Consider the following 22,229-nt stretch of genomic DNA (forward strand, 5'->3'; position numbering starts at 1 on the left):
TCTTGCTAGTTATTAACTAATCCTCCAGTCTTAACATTGCTTTGTCCACTCTGAGTTTACGTGGGGTTAAACTCCACACTCAGGTACCTGCTCAAGTTGAGAGTGGGTGAACCTGCCGCCTCTAAGAATAACAGGGATCTCAGCGAAGATAAAACTTAACAACGCAAGTGAAAAATAAATCTGATGACCACAGCAAGACATTAAAAATTAAAAAGAGCAACGAAGAAAGGAGAGGAGGAGAGAGGAACATAATAGCCATGAAAAACATTTTTTTTTTTTTAAGGAACAAAGGAATATAGATTCTGCAATAAGCGCAACACAGGCAGCTATTTCGAGTTGGGGGCAAAGTTAATTATATTCAAAAACGACAGTGTCTCCAGAATTTTTTTTCTTTTTTTTGCAATGAAATATTTTAGTTCCTTCATATAGAGACATAGTACACATTAACAACCATGAAAAACAATACAAAATGCCCTCAATTTAACAAGTAGAAAAATATAACTAGTATATATATGGCAATTGTGAATCTAATACTGTACAGAAGTAATTTATGGATTTTACAAATAAATTATAGCTTAAATGCCCTTTTAAAATTCTTTTTTTTCCCCCTAGATGTACACGGTAACTTACAATAGGAAAGGTGCCTAGCTTATTGCAAATCAGTGCCAGTCAAATGTTCTGCCGACAAGCTCAAAGAATTTCTTATTCGGCTCGTGAAAATATTCGTGCAGTTTATTGAGGAGTTTGGGGTCCACTTGGGGGTGTGCCCGGCCTTTGGACTCGTGTAAGCAGCGGTCCCGGCCGCTGTCCCGCAGGCAGTAAAAGCCCTTGGTTTTGTTAAAGTAGAAGTTCGAGGCGTTGATTTGCGGCGACAGCTTCAGGAACCGCTCGACCTTCTGGATCTCGGGGAAAGGGTCCCTGATGAGGCGGTCGCCGTCGACGATGTGGATGTGGCGCAGCGGGAAGAAGCGCAGCCAGTTCTGCATGTGCACGTGGTAGAGGCTGCGGTTGAGCGCCTTGTAGTCCACGTTGAGCCGGCCGTCGCGCACCAGGAACTCCTCGATGGACGGGTAGGGCTTGCGCTTCTGCACGTGGTTGTAGAACACTTGGGTGTAGTCGGAGAGCACGCGCTCCGACGGGTCCCGCAGGATGAGCAGCAGCCGGATGGACGGGTTCATGCTGTGGACCCGCTCAGGCACTTTGGGCGACGTGAAGTACGCGGGGGTCTTCTCCACCGTGAGCTGGTGCGGGGCGGAGAAGGGCATCTGGCTGAGATACCAGACCAGGCCCTGGCTGTAATGCTCCTCCCAGTCGAAGAAGTGGACCTCGTTCTCGGCAGCCGCCACGTCGGGGTGCAGGCTGAGCATCTCCAGCAGCGCGCGGGTGCCGCCTTTGCGCACGCCGATGATGATGGTCTGTGGCAGCTGCTGGGCGGAGCCGTTGGGGGCCGCGCCGGCCCGGACCTCGTCCTGCAGGGTGGCGGCTTTCCGCAGGAGCTCCTGCTGGCCGGGCTCGGCTCCGGGCACGGCGGGGCGGGCAGGCACCAGCTGGAGCTGGGCCACCAGCAGCACCGCGCCCAGAAGCAGCGCGGCCATGCTGGACACCACGGTGGCTTCACTGGGCCGGGCGCCGCTGGGTCATGAAGCGCTGCCGCAGGGAATGCCTCCTGATCAGTGACACATGGGTGTCGCAGGCCGCCAATTACTAGGAAACAAAGGGGGAACATATTAACCCCAAATAAACACAGGGCTTAATGGAGCTACAACTCTGTAGTCTTGGGCACGGCATTCACTTGCCTGGGGCGCTCTCAGTTTCTTTATCCCACAAAGCAGGGAGTGGCAAACAGTTTCTGTACAAGGCCAGAGAGTAAATGTTTTAGCCTTTGCACGACAGGCAGTCTCTATGGCAACTCCAAGCGTGCTGTTTTGCTCTAAAGCAGCCATAGACAATACACAAAGGAATGGGCATGGCTGTGTTCCAATAAAACTTTATTTACGGACACAAATCTGAACTTCATATCATTTTCATACTTATTAAATATTATTATTCTTTTGATTTTTTCCCAACAATTTAGATCTCTGTTTGTATAAAAACAGAGCCAGATTTGGGCCTGCAGCCATAGTTTGCCAACACCTGCTATGAAGGCAAGGGTTGGAATGGTCTTTTGGACCTCAGCAAACATCAATGAAATATCCACTCCCTGCCAGCCCCAGGCAGAGGGACAGGTGATATAGAAGCAGGCATTGTTCCTGTCCTCTCACCCACCAGGGGCTCCTGATCTAATAGGGCAGGTGACCCTGTATGGAAGATTGATTGCTACTCTAATAGGGCGGGGGAGACTGTATGAAAGATTGAATGTTTAGTCCCAATTCTTCACCCCTCCCTGCATCCAGCACTTGCCATGGCCTCCTTGTCAGGGGAGTGTGCTTCCCAGCAATTTGGTTTGGGTTTGGCCAACGTCGTGTGAGCAGAAACAATGCACCAGTCCCCAGCCTTAAGAGGCCTTGTGTGCTTACACCCGCCCTCGTACACTGTTGCCATCACAATGAGAAGAATGTGCTCTGGTCAGCCGCTGGTCCTAGGAGGAAGATGAGAGACACATGCAGCAGAGCCATCCTGCAAGTCTGCTGTGTGCGGCACAACCATCCCGGCTGATGAGTAAGAAAGCATCGTTGTGGCTTTAAGCTGTCGAGTTTTGGGGTGGTTTGTATTGCAGCACAATTTTGGCAAAAAAGTTAATTGATACAACCTGACCACAGGCATCAGGATACGTGTTACAATTATCGTTTAGGCAGGGTGCTATGAGGGCATATGTTCATTCATGCGGCCTGAAACAATTGGGGATGGCTTCATAGTAGAGGAAATGTCTGAGGTGGGCCTAGAAGGATAAACAGGTGAGGTGAACAGAAAGAGCAAAAAACTTGTATGACCGCAAAGTTTTACTTTTTATAAAGTGGTCTTGTAGTCTGCTCCATTGATTGTACCACAACCTTACCATGTAAGGTCAGAAGGCGGGACAATTATAGATAAGAGTGTTGCCCAAGGACAAAAAAACTTGCTCCAGTTCAAAATTCATAGCCCAAATTCAAAACTCTAAACCCAGGGCTCTCTTTCCACAGACTGCCTCCTTTATGCTTTTTCCTCTTTAACAATCTGAGATTTATCACATTTAGGCATTAAAATCCCTCATGGACAGAGACACAGCTGGGCGAGGTTGCATGGGGTTCCCAAGACAGACGAGTCAGGGTTCATGTTTTTAGGGAGCTCATAAACAACAACCTGTGTTTGATCCTCTCCTAGAAAGAGGAGATTGGAAGCTCTCTTTTAAGTAATCTTTGTCTAAACAGTTAGGGAAGGTTAGAGACAGGCCTGGTTTGGGAACTGTGGGATTTACAGAGCCAGTAAAAATGTTCTCCGTCAAGAGGGCCCATTATCTTCTTTATACCAAGTTTAAAATTCACCTCATTAGTTTAAAACTTGTCCAAAAGAAGAACAACATTGAGGGCTTCCATTTTTATGATAAAATCAATTGATCTACCTCCCTCAGATATCAAATGTATTAGCTGTTTTGAAAAATTTATATTAAAGAGCAATCAATTAAATAGGTGGAAATTTTTCGAGAATCACAGAACACTGGGGAAGAGACTCACAAGATCAGCTGACATAAATATTTAGAGAAAAAGAAACAAAAATGTTTAGGGGGGGATGGATAAGCAAGATGTGGTTCAAGAATGGTTCTACTGATTGGATGAGCTCAATTTAATAGGGCTTTTCCTTACTCAACTGCAAGTTTCAGCATGTTCCAGTCAAATTCCATTTCCTTCTTAACTACCCAGGTGGGTCGACCAGATGGACCAGCTATGTCTACTTTTTACATGTTTGGGGGGTGTGTGTATGTGCACATGCATGCACATGCATGTTTGTGTATGTGTGCATATGTTTGTGTGTGTACATGTGTGCTTGCATGTGTGCACGTGTTCAGGGGGTGGGGTAGGTGAAGCGAGGGAGGGAGTAGCTACTCCACACTAGACAGCTCTACTCTTTGCGGTGGGTATTGCTCTCCTCATCTTACAGCTCTGTATTCAGACTCTGGAAATCCCAATCAGATTGGAATCCCAATCATTCAACACCTAAGGGACAGAGTCAGAGGCTAGATCTGAAATTTAGACTGTCTGACTGTTCACGCTCTTTCCACTCTGTTATGAGGCATCCTGGTTAGCGCAGTGCACATCTGAGATCTTTTTCCTAAAGGAGAATTACCAGCAGACGGCAGGGAGAAGAAACTAAATATAGTTTGTACTTGACAAAAAAAAAAAAGCAAAAAAACTTGGGCAGTTAATAGTTTAAAAGCTCCTTGTTTCTACTTTAATACTTTCTAAAAATGTATTTACTTATTCTAAGCCTTCTATATTCCAAAAATATTTGAGGTATATGAAAAAAAACTTAGCTAAAGTCTCATACACACACATGCTATATATATATATACACACACACACACACACACACACCCCTATATATACAGATAGGCTGTGTGATATATTTTATATATTTTTATTTATATATATTTATTTATACATGTATACTGTGTGTATGATGGATATAGAGAGAGAAAGAGAGAAGCATGTATATATATGAGCTATATGTATAAAGAGACAGCTATATATATGTATAGTATGTGCATGTATGAAACTAAGTTTTATATATATAGTGTGTATGTTTTATACACACACATATATATGTATATCTACACATATATAAAATATATTACACACACAATGGCCATTGAGAGCCAACTTCCTCCTGTTGTAGTTTGATATAACAGTGGCACAGCCAAAATTTCTGTGCCTCTTAGCAACACTCTGGGAAAAGAAAAGATCGCCAAGCTCGGGTGAACCGTAAGCCAGGACCCCTGGGCCACGCTGATCTCGCCGACGGAATTATGAACATCAGAACAGAAGAGAGTCATTACGTTCCTGCCTTTCATTTTTTAGGTGAGGAGGCTCTGAGATGACTTGCCCAAGGTCACATAGAAAATCCGGGCCTAGAACTTGTGGTTCCTGAACCCCAGTTCTGTCCTCTACCTGCTGTTATTGCTGTCTCTCTAGCATGTGGTCTTAACATAAAATAACAGCAATATTTTTGGGATCCTGAAGAAGAAAATCCCCCCAAAATCTATCCAGCAGTGACAACCCCCTGGCCCCCAACTCTAGAATCAGCTGATACTCAGGGTACATACAGCACGAGGTCAAACTCATTCATTTGTTCTATTCAGTAGAAGAGCCGAAAGGAATAGCACAGGCTGTGGAGACACGAATCCTGTCTCTAGTTTTGACCTTAGTCAAAGTGACTTAACCTCTCTTAGCTTCAGTTTCCTCATCTGTAAAATGGTACTAATTCCACCTACCTCAGATGGTTACTCCGAGACTGAAGTGAGATGGTGTGTGTCAGCATTGTCCAACAGAAATAGAACGTGAGCACCTTTGCATTTTTTTAAACAAATATTTATTAAATTTATGCTATGTATCTAACATTTTAGCTAAGTTATGATATGAATTCCCTAATTTTACCAATGCCCTCTCCCCTCTGTAATGCCAACCACAGCACCTTCCCGATAGTAGTTATGCAGCAGAGTTGTATAAATAAAAGCATAACACGCAGTTTTACTACATTCTCAGAAAAACTCAAATCTTCATAGGCAATCAAGAGATGCTCATGAAGGTAACAGTAGTCCGTCCCAGAAGTGAGAGCAGCCACTATTTATTTATTTGTCTCTGAGACCTAGTCATATCCTGCCCCATGACAAATCATGTATTGTCATCACTTGTATTATAAATGTTAAAATGACCCACATATACACTTTAAAGTTTTCCAGGAACCACATTAGAAAAAGAAATATTTTATGTAACCCAATTTATCCAAAATGTTATTGCTCTAACACAAAATCACTATATAAAATCAAGGAGACATTTTGCATTTTTTTGTATTGTCTTAAAAATCCAGTGTATATACTCTACTCTTACAGCACATCTCGTGGCCACATGTGGCTGGTGGCAACTGAAGTGGATAACACAGAGGCAGAGCACTGAGCGAAGCTGTAATTCTTAATCTGAAAGCTCTTCTAGCGTGGAAACCGTTCTCTTAGTAGTAAGATCCCCTGCCCCACTCACAAAATAGGAGCTTTCTAAACAGGCAAAGGAATAGGAAGGCAAGTTGAACTCGCAGGCAGCACAAAGATAAATTCATTATTCTCCCTCCAGAAGTGAACCAGGTAATACTGAACAAGTGGAACCTTCTGAAAGTTTGGAGCCCTCAGCTGGCATAGGCATGGACAGAATGCTCAACAGCACCTAGAGCCCAGGTCACGTCCCTTGCCAAAAGCAATGATTGCAGCTACCAAATGTGGCACTTGCTACTGAGCAGACACTAGGCTGGCAACTGCACAAAGGGCCCCTGTGATGCTCAGTGCAAGTCCTCAGGGGGAACTGATATCATTACAAGAAAGTGAGGCTCAGAGAAATTAAGTGGTTTGTCCAGAAAGTTAGAGGCAAAACTAGGATTCAAACGGTGTGAGCAGGCAAAACCTCGCTTCCCCTTTCAGTTCTTGGCAGTGCCCAGAGTTGGTGGACCAGCAGGTACTGGGCTCCTCAGGGTGAGTCTCGGTCCTGTTGAACCTTCATGCCTGGCACCGATTCTTTGCTGAGGGACAGGATTTCTTGGAAGTCCCCAGACTTGCTAGGATGAGCAAAATGAACTCTGTCCTTCCCTTGTAGATGGGTTAAAAGGCCCCAAAGAAAGAGCCAGCCCCCTCTCTGTTTACGCCCCTTTATCAGGGATGCTGTTTTCTTGGTCCTGCAGTGATTAACCAAGCCCTGAGTCTCAAGAACTCAAAAGATGATTCTCTCCCATCTGCAACACTAGGCTTCTTTGGACCCTACCGGGAAGATGCTGACCGCCTGCCAGGCATGGGGAACACAGGGAGAGGCCTCCAACTGGGGGTTCCCTTATACTTGGAATCAAATCCAAACTCCTTTCCAGGCCCGGGAGGCCCCTACAATGGGACCCGCCTGCCCCTCTGGCCCCAGCCTGCTCCTTCAAGCCAAGTTCCAGCCTCACTGACCTTCGCTCCTTTGAACACACTGAGTGCGTGCCAGCTCTGGGCCTTGGCATCTGCTCCTCCCTCGTTCCAGGATGCTGGGCCCTAGGTTTTCTGGGGCTGGCTCTTTCTTGTCATTCAGATTTCACTTCAAATGCTTGCTTTCCCTGACATGTGAACCCACCTGCTCTCTTTTAATCACTTTTTTTCACAGCGTCCCATTTTATATTCCTTATATAACATCCCAAATTATATTTGCTTGTTTACTATCTGCCTCTCCACCTTGCAATGTCAATTCAGAGCCTCCTTATCAGTGTCCTGTCTCTCTCGTTGCTGCACCCCCAGGGCCTGGCATGAATTCTGGTACACAGTATGTGCTAGAGATCCTATTTGCTGAATGAGCATGTAAAATGTAGTAGAAAGTTAGGCAAATGGCTGCAGGTCCTGAGAAAGTCTTTTAATTCAGTAGAAAGAGAAACTTAACAGTTTGTCTGTCTATGAAAAAGACTGCATCAAAAGATAGTGAGTTTTTCATCCCTAGAGAGTCAAGCAGAAACCAGATGTTGCAAGGGGGACTCAGAATTTCTAATAGTGATTGGACAAGATCACCTGAGAGTCTGGAAAATATTTTAATTAAAAAAGGAGGGGAAGCAGTGAGATAACCCTTCAAAAATATTTTAATTTTCTCCTTAAGTCTTCTTATTACGTAATTCACATCATGACCTAGATTGCAAATGTAATTAACTACAATATATTCTCTCAGTCCCACCACTGGAGTATATTCATGGATAAAATGAAATAACTAGACTATTTCACAAGAGGTAACTTCAGTGCCTCAGGAACGGCAAAGCCTATGATCCCTCTGTTTGCAGGACACCCACCCAGCCCCTCAACAAGAGACAGCGAGCCAGCTGGCACAGGCAAGAATCTCCTCTCGGATACAGAAATGATCAAAGCACTCAACCACAAGTCCTTTAAGAGATTTAACAAAAAGGTTGGAAAGGAAGAGGTTACTTACTGAGTGCCCACTGTGTGTCAGGTTGTAAGCACTTACGTGTAAATTGTCCCTTCTAATACTTGCAACAATACTAAGAGGTGCTTATTCTCATTTTATTTTATATGTTTTAAGCAATGAGAAGGTAGTATGGATTAGTGGAAAAGCAAAGAAGCTCTTGCAATTGGACAGGTCCAGGCTGGAATTCTTATAGCTCACTGACCTCAGATATGTTTCTTACCTCTCTGGGGCTCAATGTGCCATCCTGCAAAATGGGCTAAAACCTACTTCACATGGATGCCATCAAGATGAAATAAGACCACCCATCCCAAATATATAGCGCTGTGCCTGGTACACCGTAGGCATTCCCCAAATGTTAACGGCCTGCCTTTCTCCCCATGACAGATAGGGAAACATGCTATTAAGGTTAAATGACCTTCTCTCAAGGTCACAGACCCAGGAAGTGTGAAAATTAAAATTCCACAGGCCATCTCTAAAGCTCTCTGTGCTTCTTTTCCTTTGAATGGTGATGCCTCCCATGGGCAGCGGGGAGTATGTTCCAGGCAGAGGGGAGAGCTGACTCCAGAGCAGGATAAGATAGCAGAAAGGCTGAGATCTGTTATACTGCTATGCAAGAACTGCCTCTCTCCAAGCATCCCAGGGTGTTGAGTGATCTAATTTTCTGGAATGTACTGAAACCCGAGTAAAGACAGTTTGAACAACAGAACTGTCATTTCCGTATCCAACCAAACTTCTGAGCAATCAACAATATAAGATGCTCCGTTCATCTTTAGAAGTCAGACATGTCTTCATTCTCTCCTTTACTCAACTACTTAAGAGCACACTGCAGTGGTGTCAAATTTCCATCCTTGGCAGGTCATCTTGGAAACCAAGAAAAAGGAAACAGATTTAGCTTGCGCCTGTCAGTCTACGAAAGGACAGTGATATCTCCAGACTCGCATAAATATTTATTTTCTTGAAATCGCCTACACATGACACTCTTCAACAAATGTTGCCGTTCACTTTTGTTTTGATTTACTTATGGTAATTGCTGTGAGGTAGGACAGGGTGGAAAGAGTTCAGGGTAGAAAAGACCCAAGGTCAGGCCACATAATGTTAATGAGCTTCCCAGGGTCACATTTACTGTCTGGGAAAAGGAAGTGTAATTGCCCCGTTTTCCCCTTGAAAAAGAAGAGCACTCTTCCAATGTTCCTTCCTCCAGCCGTTCTATGCTCCCTTCCATCCAAGGCAATGCTGGGAGGTTCCATATTTACAAAAGGTTACCTGAATAACGAACATGACTCTCCAGGATTAAAGGAAGGAGGGCAAGCCAGGGAGCATAGCGTGGCAGGGATTTGCAGCCAGAAGATTTCAATCACAGTGTTGTTTCTGAACCTCTGAGAACTCCATGATACAATAAGGATAAATGTAACCTGTCCCATAGGTAGACTGAAGTCAACCTACACAACATTCTTCTCCAATTAGATAAGAGATTAGGGTCGAAGGATCTGGATAAGGAGTTGCAAGTGGGAGGGGACTAAAGCTTCCTCACAGGAGCCGGGGCTGCCCCATTACAATCGCTGGGAACAGTGATTTCCAAACTCAGATGTGCACACCCATCCCTGGAGATCTAGTCCAAAATGCAGATTCTGATCCAAGAGGTCTGGGGAGAGGCCAGAGAGTCTGTGTTCCTAGCAAGCTCCCAGGGGAACCGGTCTGCCCACCCACAGCCCCTGGAACGACAAGGACCTCCTGAGCCTGGAATGTCTGTGCCCGTTCAGACTCTGCTTCTGATCCCCTTGGCCTCGGGCTCGCGTGATCAATGTGCCTTTGGTTTTCTTTTCTTACTGTTGTTGGGGCAGTTTGTTTTTAATTCCAGGACTGGAAACAACTGTTGTAGACAAAACAGAGAGTGATAGGTCTGGCCACAGAGGTGGCATTATCTGTGAAGGGGGTGGCGGGGAGATACTGGAATTCACAGAGGACTTACAGCCAAATCCCTGGCTCAAATCTCAGTTCTCTAACTTAAAATCCACCAGACAGCATTGAAACTCAGAGTCTTGGATCAACTGCATTGGCCCCATATACCGATTGTGAGGATTCAATAAAATATTCTATGTGGGTGCTTACAATATTGCCATATTTCCTGGCCCATGGCAAGCCCTTAAATCACGGTAGCTATTTTTGTCCCTAAAAAACGAAGACTGTGTGGTATAAATGGGATCCAGGGATGATAATTAGTCCAACACATTTGTTCATGATCCAAAGTACTGCAGTGACTCAACCAGGCAGAGGCTCAAGGAAGAAAGGACGGTGACACATAGAATGGTCCAGGCTCTCTGTTTGTGAAGGGGCATGCAGTGGGCCCTTCATAAATGCCCCTGCATGAATGATGAGCAGCCAGGTGTGTGTGGCGGTGAGGCCCCAGTGAGGGAAGGGGAGGAGGAGCTAGTTCTCAACATGTTTAATCTGCGGTGCTGTGCACAGAAGGCAGCGGTGACCTAAATAAATCCTTCATTAGAAGCAGAAAGGCACTGGCACAGTCAGTGCACAGCAGAGCTCCGTGACAGGAGGGCGGACAGGGCCTCTCTTATTACCCGGTGCAGCTGAGTGGAAAGGGGGCCGTGCTAGCAGACAGGAGACGGAGCTGGGCTGCCTCAGTGCACTCGGGTGAGTGTAGCTTCAGTTCCTGCTCCAGGTGCGACCCACCCTCCCAACAGGTGCTGTCCTGACTACGAGAGCCTCCCTGGCTGAGGCGGACAGCCATCATCACCCCACAGGTGGCAAGCACCCATGGATCCCATGCATTTTCCCAGAAATGGCCAAGAAAGACACATAGGGCATCAGAAGCCAAAGGGCCATGTGCCATCATTTTGTCCTGTCCTTATCCCAGCACAAGGGGAAACTGAGGTAGGTGGAGAACAGGAACCCCAAGGTTAAGCATGCAGGGGCTGAACTGAATCAGAAGCCAAGGTCTCCTGATTCCCATCCCACTGGACCCCAAACCCGTGGAAAGGTGTGCTTCCTTTGTGTTGGTGCAGGGAACATTAGAATAGTTTGCAGCTGAAAATAAATACGCACAAACTGAAGTGAATGCTTCCCCTGAGCGGGCAAAGGTAGGGGAGTATTTGACTCATTTCTTGAGCCAGACTGTATGGACTAAATGTTTGTGTCCCCCAAAATTCATCTGTTGAAGCCCTAATCCCTAATCCCCCGTGTGATGGCATCTGGAGGTGGAGACTTTGGGAGGTGATTAGATTTTGGCGGGATCACGAGAGTGGGACTCATGGTGGGATTAGTGTCCTTATAAGGAGGAGAAGAGAGGCCAGGGAGACAATGGCAGATGCGAGGCTTCAGGAGCCAGCAGGGCCCAACCTGAGAGGCTTCAGGATTTAGAGACACAGTAGAGGGAAAAGACAGTGACATGGAACGAAGCATCAAGTCCTGATCTTGGATCCCAGCAAGACCACTCACAGGCTCCAACTTGGGGCACATTGAAGGGAAATCTTGGAAACTTCTCTCAGCTTTGGCCCAAAGCTTGTTTTGGTCTTTCCTTTTGCATCTGCATGCCCTCGGTTTGATATGATCATTTAAAAAACGACATTTAAGTGAGCACTTAGTATTGACACGCATTCTGCGAGGCACCGGGGTGGAGCAATGACTAAGACATCCCTGCCTGCAAGCAGCTGTGGGGAAACAGGCATGGAAACAATGAAAGCACAGAACTATGGCTGGTTTTCATTTTATATTGCCCATATTTTTTCCTTCTCTGAATTAAATTGCTGCTGTTCATATGACAGCACTGAATAAAGCAACGGTGCCTAGTTTTTTCCTCTATACCACACACATGCACACACACAACTGTGATTTCTATTGGTCCCTCGCTTAAAAAAATTTAAAAACACTATTCAAGTTGACTATTCTTTTATTCTTAAGCTTCAGGGTCTACAAAATGAATTAGCATTTCATTTGCCTCCGATTCGAGAGAGTTGACGAGTCTATAATGAATTTACTTTCAACAGGGAATACCTGCCTTATTATTTCTCTCATCTTGAAATCTTAAAATGCCATTTAATCTATCCAGAAGGACAACATCTAGATCTTGAACTCAACACCACCTTCTCTGTGATCTCTGGTTATAAGTTCAATATCTTCAGATTAAATATAATACTATATCATAAGTCAAACCAACACCAGCCTGATCTTTCTTTCGTGAATGCTAATGCAAAATGATTTATATTTTATACTTTTAAGATATTACTTATTTATTATTACTTAAATAACATATTTGAAACAAGCTGGAATCAGGGAGAGATATTCAGGTATCCTCAAGATAAATTATAAGAGCTCAGAGAGGGTAGGCTGGTGGTTGAGAACGTGGGTTTGAATCACGGCTCCGTCCCTTACTCCCTCTGGGTGACCAAAAGCAAGTCATGTGACCTTTGTGTGCCTGGTTTTCTCACCTGAAATGTAGAGATGGTAACAGTACCAGTTTCACAAGATTGTCATAAGGATTAAAAGAGATATTATTACATGAAGTGCTAAGAAGGGGGCCCGGCATACAGAAAACCCTCACCAAATGTCCTCATCATCACTGTCAGATCTCCATCTTCCATCGTAGTAGCTGATAAAGTTCCTACTCAGGTAATTAGTATCACTAACACAGATAATTTCAGGCACATACAATGCATCTCCACAAAGTCTTCTTTGCTTGATGGTGCCAAAGCACAAAAGGTGCTGAGTCAGGAATTGGGAGCTGGGGTCTGGTCTGAGTCTGCCCTGACTTCTGTGGTGATCTTGGCCAAGAAGCAGAAATACTCTAAGTCTCGTTTAAAAAGGAAACAGTTGGGTCAGAAATTCTAAGATCATCCGCCCTTTACATCTATCTAAAATGTGAAGGCTTTAGAAAGTTAAGAAATTTGTGTCTGTCACAGCAAGATATTATTATCTAAAATTTCAAACAAAATAATTACTGTTACAAGTAAATCGTAAAGTTTTGTCACTTGTGCCAGCATCAGTCTAATGTTTCATGGGTTAAAGGTAGTGACATATATTGGATTTCTACACAGCTGAGGTCTTTTTGATAAGGGGAAATAATACAGCTTCTAATAGAAGAGACTGTTCCCTTGTGAAGGGTCTCCCCAACTGCACTTGCTGTTCTGGTTCTATTCAGATCGTATTCAGTGTTCATTCGATGAATATTAATTGAACCAGGACCTGATGAAGAGGTGGGTCAGCTCAATCAGGGAACAATCTATAAAAGATGCTTAGCCATCACTGGAACAAAACAAGATGAAGAAAATAGCATTATTTAAAAAGTTTCTCAGTGACAATAAAATATACAATTAGAAGGAGCCCTTCAGCCTGTGGTGGGGGCAGGGGGGTTGCATGTTGTGGGACAAGATTTCCCTTCACCCAATCGAAAGAGTCAGTGTAATGACCTTCTAGGCTGGACAGAAGCAGTTTACTCTGGGACTTTTGCTTGCTTACGTAAGTTTGGGAGTGAGCGGAATTGCTTAGAACAACAGAGGAAGGCTGAGAACCGTCACAGAGGACCAGCTTCTCGGTTCTTACCACATATAACACTCAGCCTCTCTAAAGATGTGAAGAAGCAACCTTCGAAGAATATTAGATGTGAGCAAACCCAATTATCAGCCTGCCCAGAGTACCTACAATTCAGAGTCGACACCTAAATAGACTTGCTGTGTACCAGGCACTGGGGAACCAGAGACAAAGTTGGCATCCTGTCCCTTCCCTCAAACACCTCAAGCATATGCAGGGGTGTAGGGTATGGGGGGCAAATGGAGGAGAAGTGGTACACGAAATGTGGTGACTGCACTAGAGCTAGGGCTCTGAGGGGGTTATGGACATGATGCTTATTATCAGGCCAGGAAGATTCACAGACAAGGGAATAATGGAGACACGTACATCACAATTAAAGCCATTTTGGTCATATTAATGTGTGGTGACATAAGAAGAATTGTTAACAGAGCTACATTTAGAAATAGTTTGTTTTGTGTTTCAAAATCAAAGAAGAAAAACGGTGTGGAAATGAGTTATCACGTCCCAGTAACTGAATTTCTTCCTCCAACTCTTCGTGAACAATAAGGAAAAGGCAAAGGCATTGGGGGAGGGAGTGAAGGACAAACAGGGGTATGCATGTGATTTTCTACATCACTCCTTCTTCTGTGGAGTCAGCTGGATTTGACGAGACCTAAGAGAGTTCACTCACATGGTACTCTATTCCAGTTCCTCCTGAAAGTATCTGTTATATGACGCGTGTGTGCGCACGTGTGTTTCTGTGTACATGTGTGTGCGCTTATGTGTGCTTGTATGTATGTGCACAAGTGTGACAGCTCCCATGATGAACTAAGTTTCAAGACTTCCTGCTACTCTCATACCTTCTCAAGGCCATTAATGCATTAATGAAGCTCACACGCGCCCTGAGGTCCTGCACTTTGTCAGCCCATAAGCTGCTTCCATGACGATAAGTTTCCAGAGGTGTCGAAAGACTAAACCTGACTGTGGTCCCATTGCTCTTCTGCTTTGACAGTCACCTTCACTTCCCCACCAGCTGGTATGAACATGCAGGCCTGGCTGTGTACTCCAGACTGGTACCAAACTGAAACCTAACAGTAGGTTTGGCCAAAGAATGATGGTTCACACTAAATGAGGTTTTAAAGATTGTGCTGACATTTCTGGTTTGGCTTCTCATAATTTTTCTTTCAATGCTTAGAGTCATAGAGAGAAAGACGTTCAACACTGTGAGTCACTAAATTGTATTCTAAGATTTCTTCTTACAATTATTACCCTCCTTCTCCCCTCAGACTCTACCCAGGAGAATATGTCATTCGCTCAGGACACAGATACCAGGCCTCCTGAGTGCAGGCCTTCTCCAGGGCACTATCCAGGGTCCCCCCTCAGTCCCCAGGCCCACTGTGGAAGGGGAAAGATGGATATGGAAACATATACTTCCAGCCCAATGAGATGAAGAAGGCTATGGGATAGATGCTATCTTAGCAACTTAAAGGAGGCCAGGAAGAGGAAGTTTGAGACATACTTCATGGAAAAACACCTAAGAAACATCCAGAGGTCTGGGAAGGAAAAAAACCAAGTTCAACATTTTTAACTGACATCCAGGCTAAAGTATATAAGTAGGAAAATAAAGAAATAAGTGGAGTGATGTGGGAAGATCAAAGTAAGTGAGTTCAGATCTACCAGGGTTTAAATCCTGGCTTAGTTGTTTGCCCATGGAAAAGCACTTTCCTCTCTGGGCCTCAGTTTCCCCATCCGAAGAAAGGGAATGCTTCCTACCGTGTTGAGTAGCTATAAAAATTAAATGAGATACTACAGGAAAAAAGCCCTAGCCCACCTGACACAGGGTAGACCCTCAACAGAGCTCAATAATATTAGTTCAATTAATAGCAGCTTGATGATACTAGCTTGAAGAAAAAAATAAAGGGACAATAATAGTAATAATTTAGATTTTATAACAACTAGTCTGCTTACATAATTGTTATATATAAAGAAAGAAATCGCAACATTCTAAAAATTGACAAGTAAGAAAAAAGCATTCTTCATAGAAAGCGGAAAATTTTGAGTATTGAGAGCTATGCAGAGAGAGATGACAAAGAAAAAAGCAGAATGAAAAGCATACAGTGGCTCTTAATCTAATGTTTTTAAAGGACAGCTATTACGAGATAATTAGCCTTTGTGCCATCTTTAGCAGAGGACCATAAAGAATCACTCAAGTAAGAAAAGGTAGCAGGTGAAGGCAATTCTCAACACATGCAATTGTTTAAATCAGCGGGGCCGGTGGCCTGTGTAACCAGAATCCTGACAAACGGCCCGATGCCAACCCAGAGCCCTTCTGCTGCTTCTGCTGGAATTTGTGCAGCGAAGGGACAAAGGTGGGGGCTCAGAAGCAGGCAAAGGCAGGCTCCACCTTCAGAACTAAAAGCATAAAGATATCCCTGGAACAGGGGCCACATGGCTGGGAAAGGCTGATGCCCACAGGGCCACCATGAGAGAGTTCAGGAAAGGACAGAGCATGGGTGGCACTGACTTTACCCAGAGAACATTTTCTCGGGTCTTCATCCCTTTGCGGGGTGACAAAGGACAGCTGCCCATCTGAGCTCAAGAAATCTGAACTACAACATCCGCCTTCTCTCAAAGACTGACATTTCTATTTATAATAACAGTACTTTCACTTCCCACGTCTCGTGACCTAAGACCTTTTCACCCCTTCTCACCACACGAATCCACATTTTGTTCCCCAATCGTGCATTAAACCCTGGACCAGGCACGAGGGGGTGCAAAGCTGGAGGAGCAGTGATTTGTCCTGCTCTCCAAGGAGCTGCTTCCTGAGGGACGCAGCCAAGCCAACAAGCAATTATAACAACGTCACCTGAATGAGAAGGAGGCTCCAGGAGAACTGAAAAAGCATGCCTCACCCAGGCCACGCTAGATAAGCTGAGATAAACACCCACATCTCAGCGCCTCCTCCCTTTGGCTGCTTGCCCCACACAGGTGGGTGGCAGGACTCTGCTCCTTCAAGTCTCTCAGAGACCTAGAAAGACAGAACACTGCTGACTTGAATGGTGCAGGTCATCATGCTGAGGGGGAGAGAATGCACAAGGCATGAGCTGGCTCCTGAAGCTCCAGGCCAGATGCGACTCACGTCACTTCCCCCACTTTCACTGCCCACCGCGAGTCACATGGCCACGCGGACCCTCAAATAGGAAGGAAAGTACAGCCCTATTACGTGCCCAGAAGAGAGAGACGTGCAGTGCTACCACACGCACAACGATTTACCATGGAAGGGGGAGGAGGTGGAGTGGGAAAGCATCCAAAACAGACCTGAAAGAATGATCCAGTCTGTACCTGGGCAGAAGGGGGAGAGGGTGGCAGGGATTCAAGGCAGAGGGAACAGCATATGCAAGAGTGGAAATGTCCAAATTCCTAGTTTATCTGGGGGAATGAGGGGTGACGGTCCTGTGGTCAGAATATGACATGTGTGTATAGAATAGAGAATGGGGAGGGATGAGGCTTTTAAGACTAGAACGTGAATGCCAAGCTGTGAGACTTGAATTTCATCATGACTTTGATTATAAAAAACAAAACAGCAAAAGAAGAGCTAGCTTTGGAGCACCCACTATGTGCATTAAGTTCTCCGTATGCATCACCGCATTTAATCCTGAGGACTCTATGAAACAGAGGGCATTGGGGTCCTCAGTTTTTTCATTCAACAATTAGTTCTTAGGAGCCTGCTGTCTGCCAGGCACTAGTTCAGGTTTGATCCAGGTTGGGTGCTCTAGACAACATCCCCATCTTCCTACAATTTAATCTACTGGAACAGATTAAACATTAAATAAACAAGTGTACAAAAAAATACGTAACTAAAAATCATGAAGAATACCTGAGGTTAAAAGAAATTATTAACTTGCCCAAGAGGATACTGTGATGAAGCCACGTGGCTGGGCCCAGATCTCTCCTTGTCTTTAAAAGTCTTGCACTTATTGGTGTTTAGGGTCCTGAACACTAATATTGTAAACGATGGGGATCCCTGGGACATTCGGCATCAGGGGACAGGGCAGGGGCCTGATTGTATTCGTGTTTTGCAAAGATTGCTCGGGTCAGGGCTGGAGAGATCAACACAGAGAAATATCGCAGATTGTGAATGGTTGTAGAAGTTGCGGAGCTGGGAGAAAAAAAGTGAAACCAGAACACAAGATTTGTATTTTAGCTGAAGACAGCAACAAAAGAGATGTTATGAAGCTGAGCAGGATCAATCGCCAACTGCAATGTACAAACAGGTGTGTGACAGTTGCTCAAAGGCAAGAGGGATCAATTCAGGGTTACCGTATTCCATTAACTGTCCTCTTCCTTGTTTCAAATGTCTGTGTGCCTCAGTTTCCTCTTCTGTAATTTTGGACTGCGGGCATGTGAGCAAGTGTTTGGCTAATGGGACCTCTGGGAGACTCTCCTGCAGACTTTTGAGGAAGATTTCCTCCCCTGATTAAAAGAGAGGCCCCCAAACTTGCTGTCTTCCTACAACAGAGCAGAGTGAGGCGAGAGGTTGCCGGTACACAATGGCCCTCTCACTACCTGGAGTGGGAGCAGCCAGAAGGAGGTGGTGGACTGGAAGGTGATATGCAGCTAATCCTCAGTGACATTCTTGATCTACTTTTCAAACAAAACCAGGCTTACCAGTGAGAAAAGCTAATGATTACTACTCAGTGCAGCATTAGAAGCACTTACTCAGTCTCAGGCTCTCAAATGGGTGTTCTACACATGTGATAAAATGTGATTCTCAAGGCAAACGTCCTTGAGAAAATATAATTCCATTTAACAGATAAGGCAACCAAGGTTCGGAACATAAAATCATTTCCCCAGTGTCAAATACCTCAAATAGTACTCTCCCTTCTGGAGCAGGGGGCATTCTCTCATGCTCAGAGTCACTGTGAACTCCAAACTGCTCTGGGCCCAAGGATGCTCCCATCTTGGAGAAAGACTGAAGAGGAGGGACCTATCCTCCAGGAATGATCAGTTCCTATGATGTGCGAATAGTCGGGGCTCAGAGAGACAGGAACGAGGTACCCACTTCACAGGGAGGAACCGGGGCAGAAGAGACACCACCTGAAATTCTCTTTTATAAGAGCTGACATTTAATGAATGGAAATTTAAAACCAAACCAAAAGAAGCTCCTCGCAGGAAGAGGAGGACTACAAGGGGCATCACGGCTGGTCCCTCCACAAGATGGCACTCGGTCCCCTTGTCTTCAGTTTTCATCTGTGATTTTGTGCTGTCATAGAACAGGGAGAAAGCTTCACTGTTTATATCATCTTCCACATTCTTTCCAGTTTTACCACGACAGTTTTGGTGGCCTTCCCTCAAGGTCATGGGCATTAAGATGGGGTCCTGAGGAGGCTTGTGAATGGGAAAGGGGGGTAGCATTTACTCAAATGACTGCATCGAAATTTAATCAGGGGCTCCTGAGGACTGCCCTGGCCACAGTGTCACTGGACGTGCATGTTCACGTTCTTCGAATCTTTCCGTCTGCATTTAATAGTTGCCCTGTCCTGTCTTCTCTTGTTCTCTCCACTTCTCCTCCCACTCCCCCTCCCTCCCCTTCTCTCTCTGTACCTTGTGTTCTTCCCCTAACAGCTCCTTCCATTCCTTTTCTACACTGCTTCTTCTAACATGTTGGCTCAGGAAACGAAATAATAAAGTTTGCTTGAATTATATAAATTAAGACCAAAGAAGCAAAGGGCAAACAACTCAGACACTGTCCCGTGAATAAGACGCATGAGAGTCAATCCGCGGCCTCTAACGTGACACTGAGTTTTCAATCTAGAGGCCTACGTTGCTTTCTTTGGACATCTTATTAACGGCATCTTCTTTTTAATGCTGACTGTGAGACAGCGGCTTCGTAAATGCTTGACGTAACTCACTTGGTCTAATGTGCACTAAGTAATCCTCTGCTATAATTTTAATTACGCCCATTTTACGAGGTGGAGACTGAGGCTTAGAGATATGAAGTCATTCAACTTGTGCTTCAGGGCTGAGAAGTAGTAAAGTGGATTCTAATCAGATCCCTCTGGCTGGTCAAGACCACAGACTAACCGTTATGCTGTTTCCCTTCTTTCTGGTCCATATTCCACATAAACACACTGCTGGTGAGCAGCCCGGGTTAAATGAAGAGTTAGTAATATTACATGCAACAAAAACTGGTTATTTCGCCGGTTACGAAATCTCCCCATTGAAGAAAGCATAAAACCCTGCTTTGGAAAATCCACACGCAAGAAAAGTCTTGTTAATTTAGTTCCCTACCAGGTTATTACCCGAAATGGAAGCAACATTTTCACAGCCATCCTCAGAACAACGCACGCGCATCTTAGGGGAGATCTGGGACTCAGTTTATAACCTGAGGTCATCTACCAGGGAGGAGCGAGTCTGAAAGGCCCTCTCACCGCTTGATTAGCTTTGGATTCATCCGATGAGGAAGCGATTGCAGGTGTGAGTTTTCAAAGCACAAAGTATTCCTTCAGTGCACTCAGCGGATCCCTTGTGTGAGCCTTGTCTTTCCAGTTCCAGTCTACGGTAACGAGCTCGAAGCCATATTTGTGTTGACTAAGGCGCTCTGTTAGTGGACTGAATGCCACCCTGGTGGCCTCACGGGGTTGAAATACCTTCTTTGAAAAGGGTGTTGGGAATAATCTGGGGCATGGCTTTATGACAGGGGAGGGAATCTGGCTCACTTATTAAATGCACTGAGAGATCTGGTTGGGTGCACACTTCTTTTGTTTCTTTTAGCAAACAAATAAACTTGCCTTGGTTTGATCTGTTGCTTGGCTCACCAGAGAAAATAATCCTTTCTTTTCTCCTTGGACCATATCCTTGCTAAGTCATTTCACCTTCAAGATTACTGGACTCCCCCTTCTAAGTTCCTAGGGTTCTAGAACTTTCACCAAAGTAATCACTCAGAACTGTCACCACAAGAATAGGGATGTTTAATAAAATATACGACTTCCAGTTAAATTTAAATTTCAGAAAAACAATGAATAATTTCTTAATATTTAGTATCTGGGATATACCTATACTTAAACGTTATATATTATTTATCTGAAATTCAAAGTTAACTGGGTGTCCTGTATTTTTATTTGTTAAATCTGGCCACTCTGCACAAAAAGAATATAAGCTTTCTTGAGTATTATGCTGGGCATTTTATATTGGCAATCTCCTTTAATCCTCATTAGAATGTGGAAAAAACTGCGGCCCAGAAAAACTGTCTATTTCTCAGGATGATACCATTAGTAAGGAAAAGATCAGGAATTCAAACAGATGTGACTTCAAAAGTCATGCTCTTTCCAACACAAGAATAACTCAAAAATCTAATTCCAGAAATCTGTAACTGACATCCTCTCCCTCCGTCCCACTCAGGAAGCTGGGAAAAATCCAGTTTAAGATGTAATTTAAAAAAAGTGCAAGCAAGTTTTCCAAAGGAGGCATCCAGCCCGCTCACTCTGTGCCACTCAAGTATTTATTTTTCTGAGCACAGCTAGGCGAGCATGCCTTTTCATTTCAGCTGCATCTGCAATCACCTTTCTCCCACTGTATTTTAACTGCTGATACAGGACTCTGATTTACTCTCCTAAACTAAAAAGTGAAGACATTTACATAAAACAACCTACTGCAGGGCATACAAGCACCTAATCTGCAGGAATTCTAGAGGAAATTCAACAAGACACAAAATGCATCTCGGAAAGTGCTGAAATGGAAGTTCTTGACGAATAAAAGGAGACGTGAATGTTTTAAATCTAAATATATTTCTTTGCTTATAGAAGATGTGGGCTACTCGGTCCTGCAGGGATTTAGCAAGTCTCCACCTTGAGCGACGTGCTCACTGGAGGTGAAGAATCGTGGCCAGGGATCCAGGGTCTGCCACCTTCCTTCTGAGGATCTAAGAAAAGTTGCTTCATTTCCGGACCTCAGTTTCCTTAAGTATACAATGAACATGCTAAGAGCTCCCCGTCTCCCTTGAAGGACTGGGTACAGGAGAAAAAGGAGGCAGTGGGTACTATTGTGCTATGTGAAAGTAAGAAATTATCATTTTCATACTTTTCTCTTCTTTTTTCATTCTTTTTTAATCATTTTCATTCCTTTCAGGTCAGAGTGCTGTTCCACGACTAAGATCTATTCAGAGACATGTTTGTGTTACCATGCCAGTTACTCACCTAGGCTGACCACACTGGGAATCCCTAAAATGGACAAATGAGTTCTCAAGGAGGGCCTCAGGGCTATACAAATGTTGACTGTCTCTTACCATTCTTCTTTGGGTTTTCTCTCCATGCCTCTCTCTTTCTTTAAATATTTTTTCCCCCATGTAGCCTTCTCTAATTCCCCTAGACAGAAATGCTGCCTCTTATTTCTTTTCTGAGCAAGTACTTGGAACCACACACACCGTTCTAGAAACTAGTGGGAGAAACACACATCCACCTCCAGATGCCTGGTCTCATGGAGCACATATTCTGATGGGGGAGAGAGCTAGTTAGCAAGTGAGCCAATGAAGTAATAAGATGGCTGCAGATAAACATTATTGTTACAAAATCATGCTATGGAAGAAAGTATTGCAATGGAAGA

At 44.5% G+C, this 22,229-nt stretch overlaps 1 protein-coding gene across 1 annotated transcript in view; it reads right to left on the minus strand.

Annotated features, from left to right (window-relative positions):
• Window positions 1–260: 260 nt before the first annotated feature.
• Window positions 261–22,229, minus strand: part of HS3ST1 (heparan sulfate-glucosamine 3-sulfotransferase 1) — a 28,321-nt gene continuing 6,352 nt past the window's right edge. The window contains exon 2 of the mRNA XM_058546735.1: window positions 261–1,704. Coding sequence (XP_058402718.1) covers window positions 660–1,595 — 936 coding nt within the window. The 5' untranslated portion in view covers window positions 1,596–1,704 and the 3' untranslated portion in view covers window positions 261–659. The remainder of the gene's footprint in view (window positions 1,705–22,229) is intronic.

The sequence above is a fragment of the Diceros bicornis genome, chromosome 8, assembly GCF_020826845.1.
Source record: "Diceros bicornis minor isolate mBicDic1 chromosome 8, mDicBic1.mat.cur, whole genome shotgun sequence".
Lineage (NCBI taxonomy): Eukaryota > Metazoa > Chordata > Mammalia > Perissodactyla > Rhinocerotidae > Diceros > Diceros bicornis.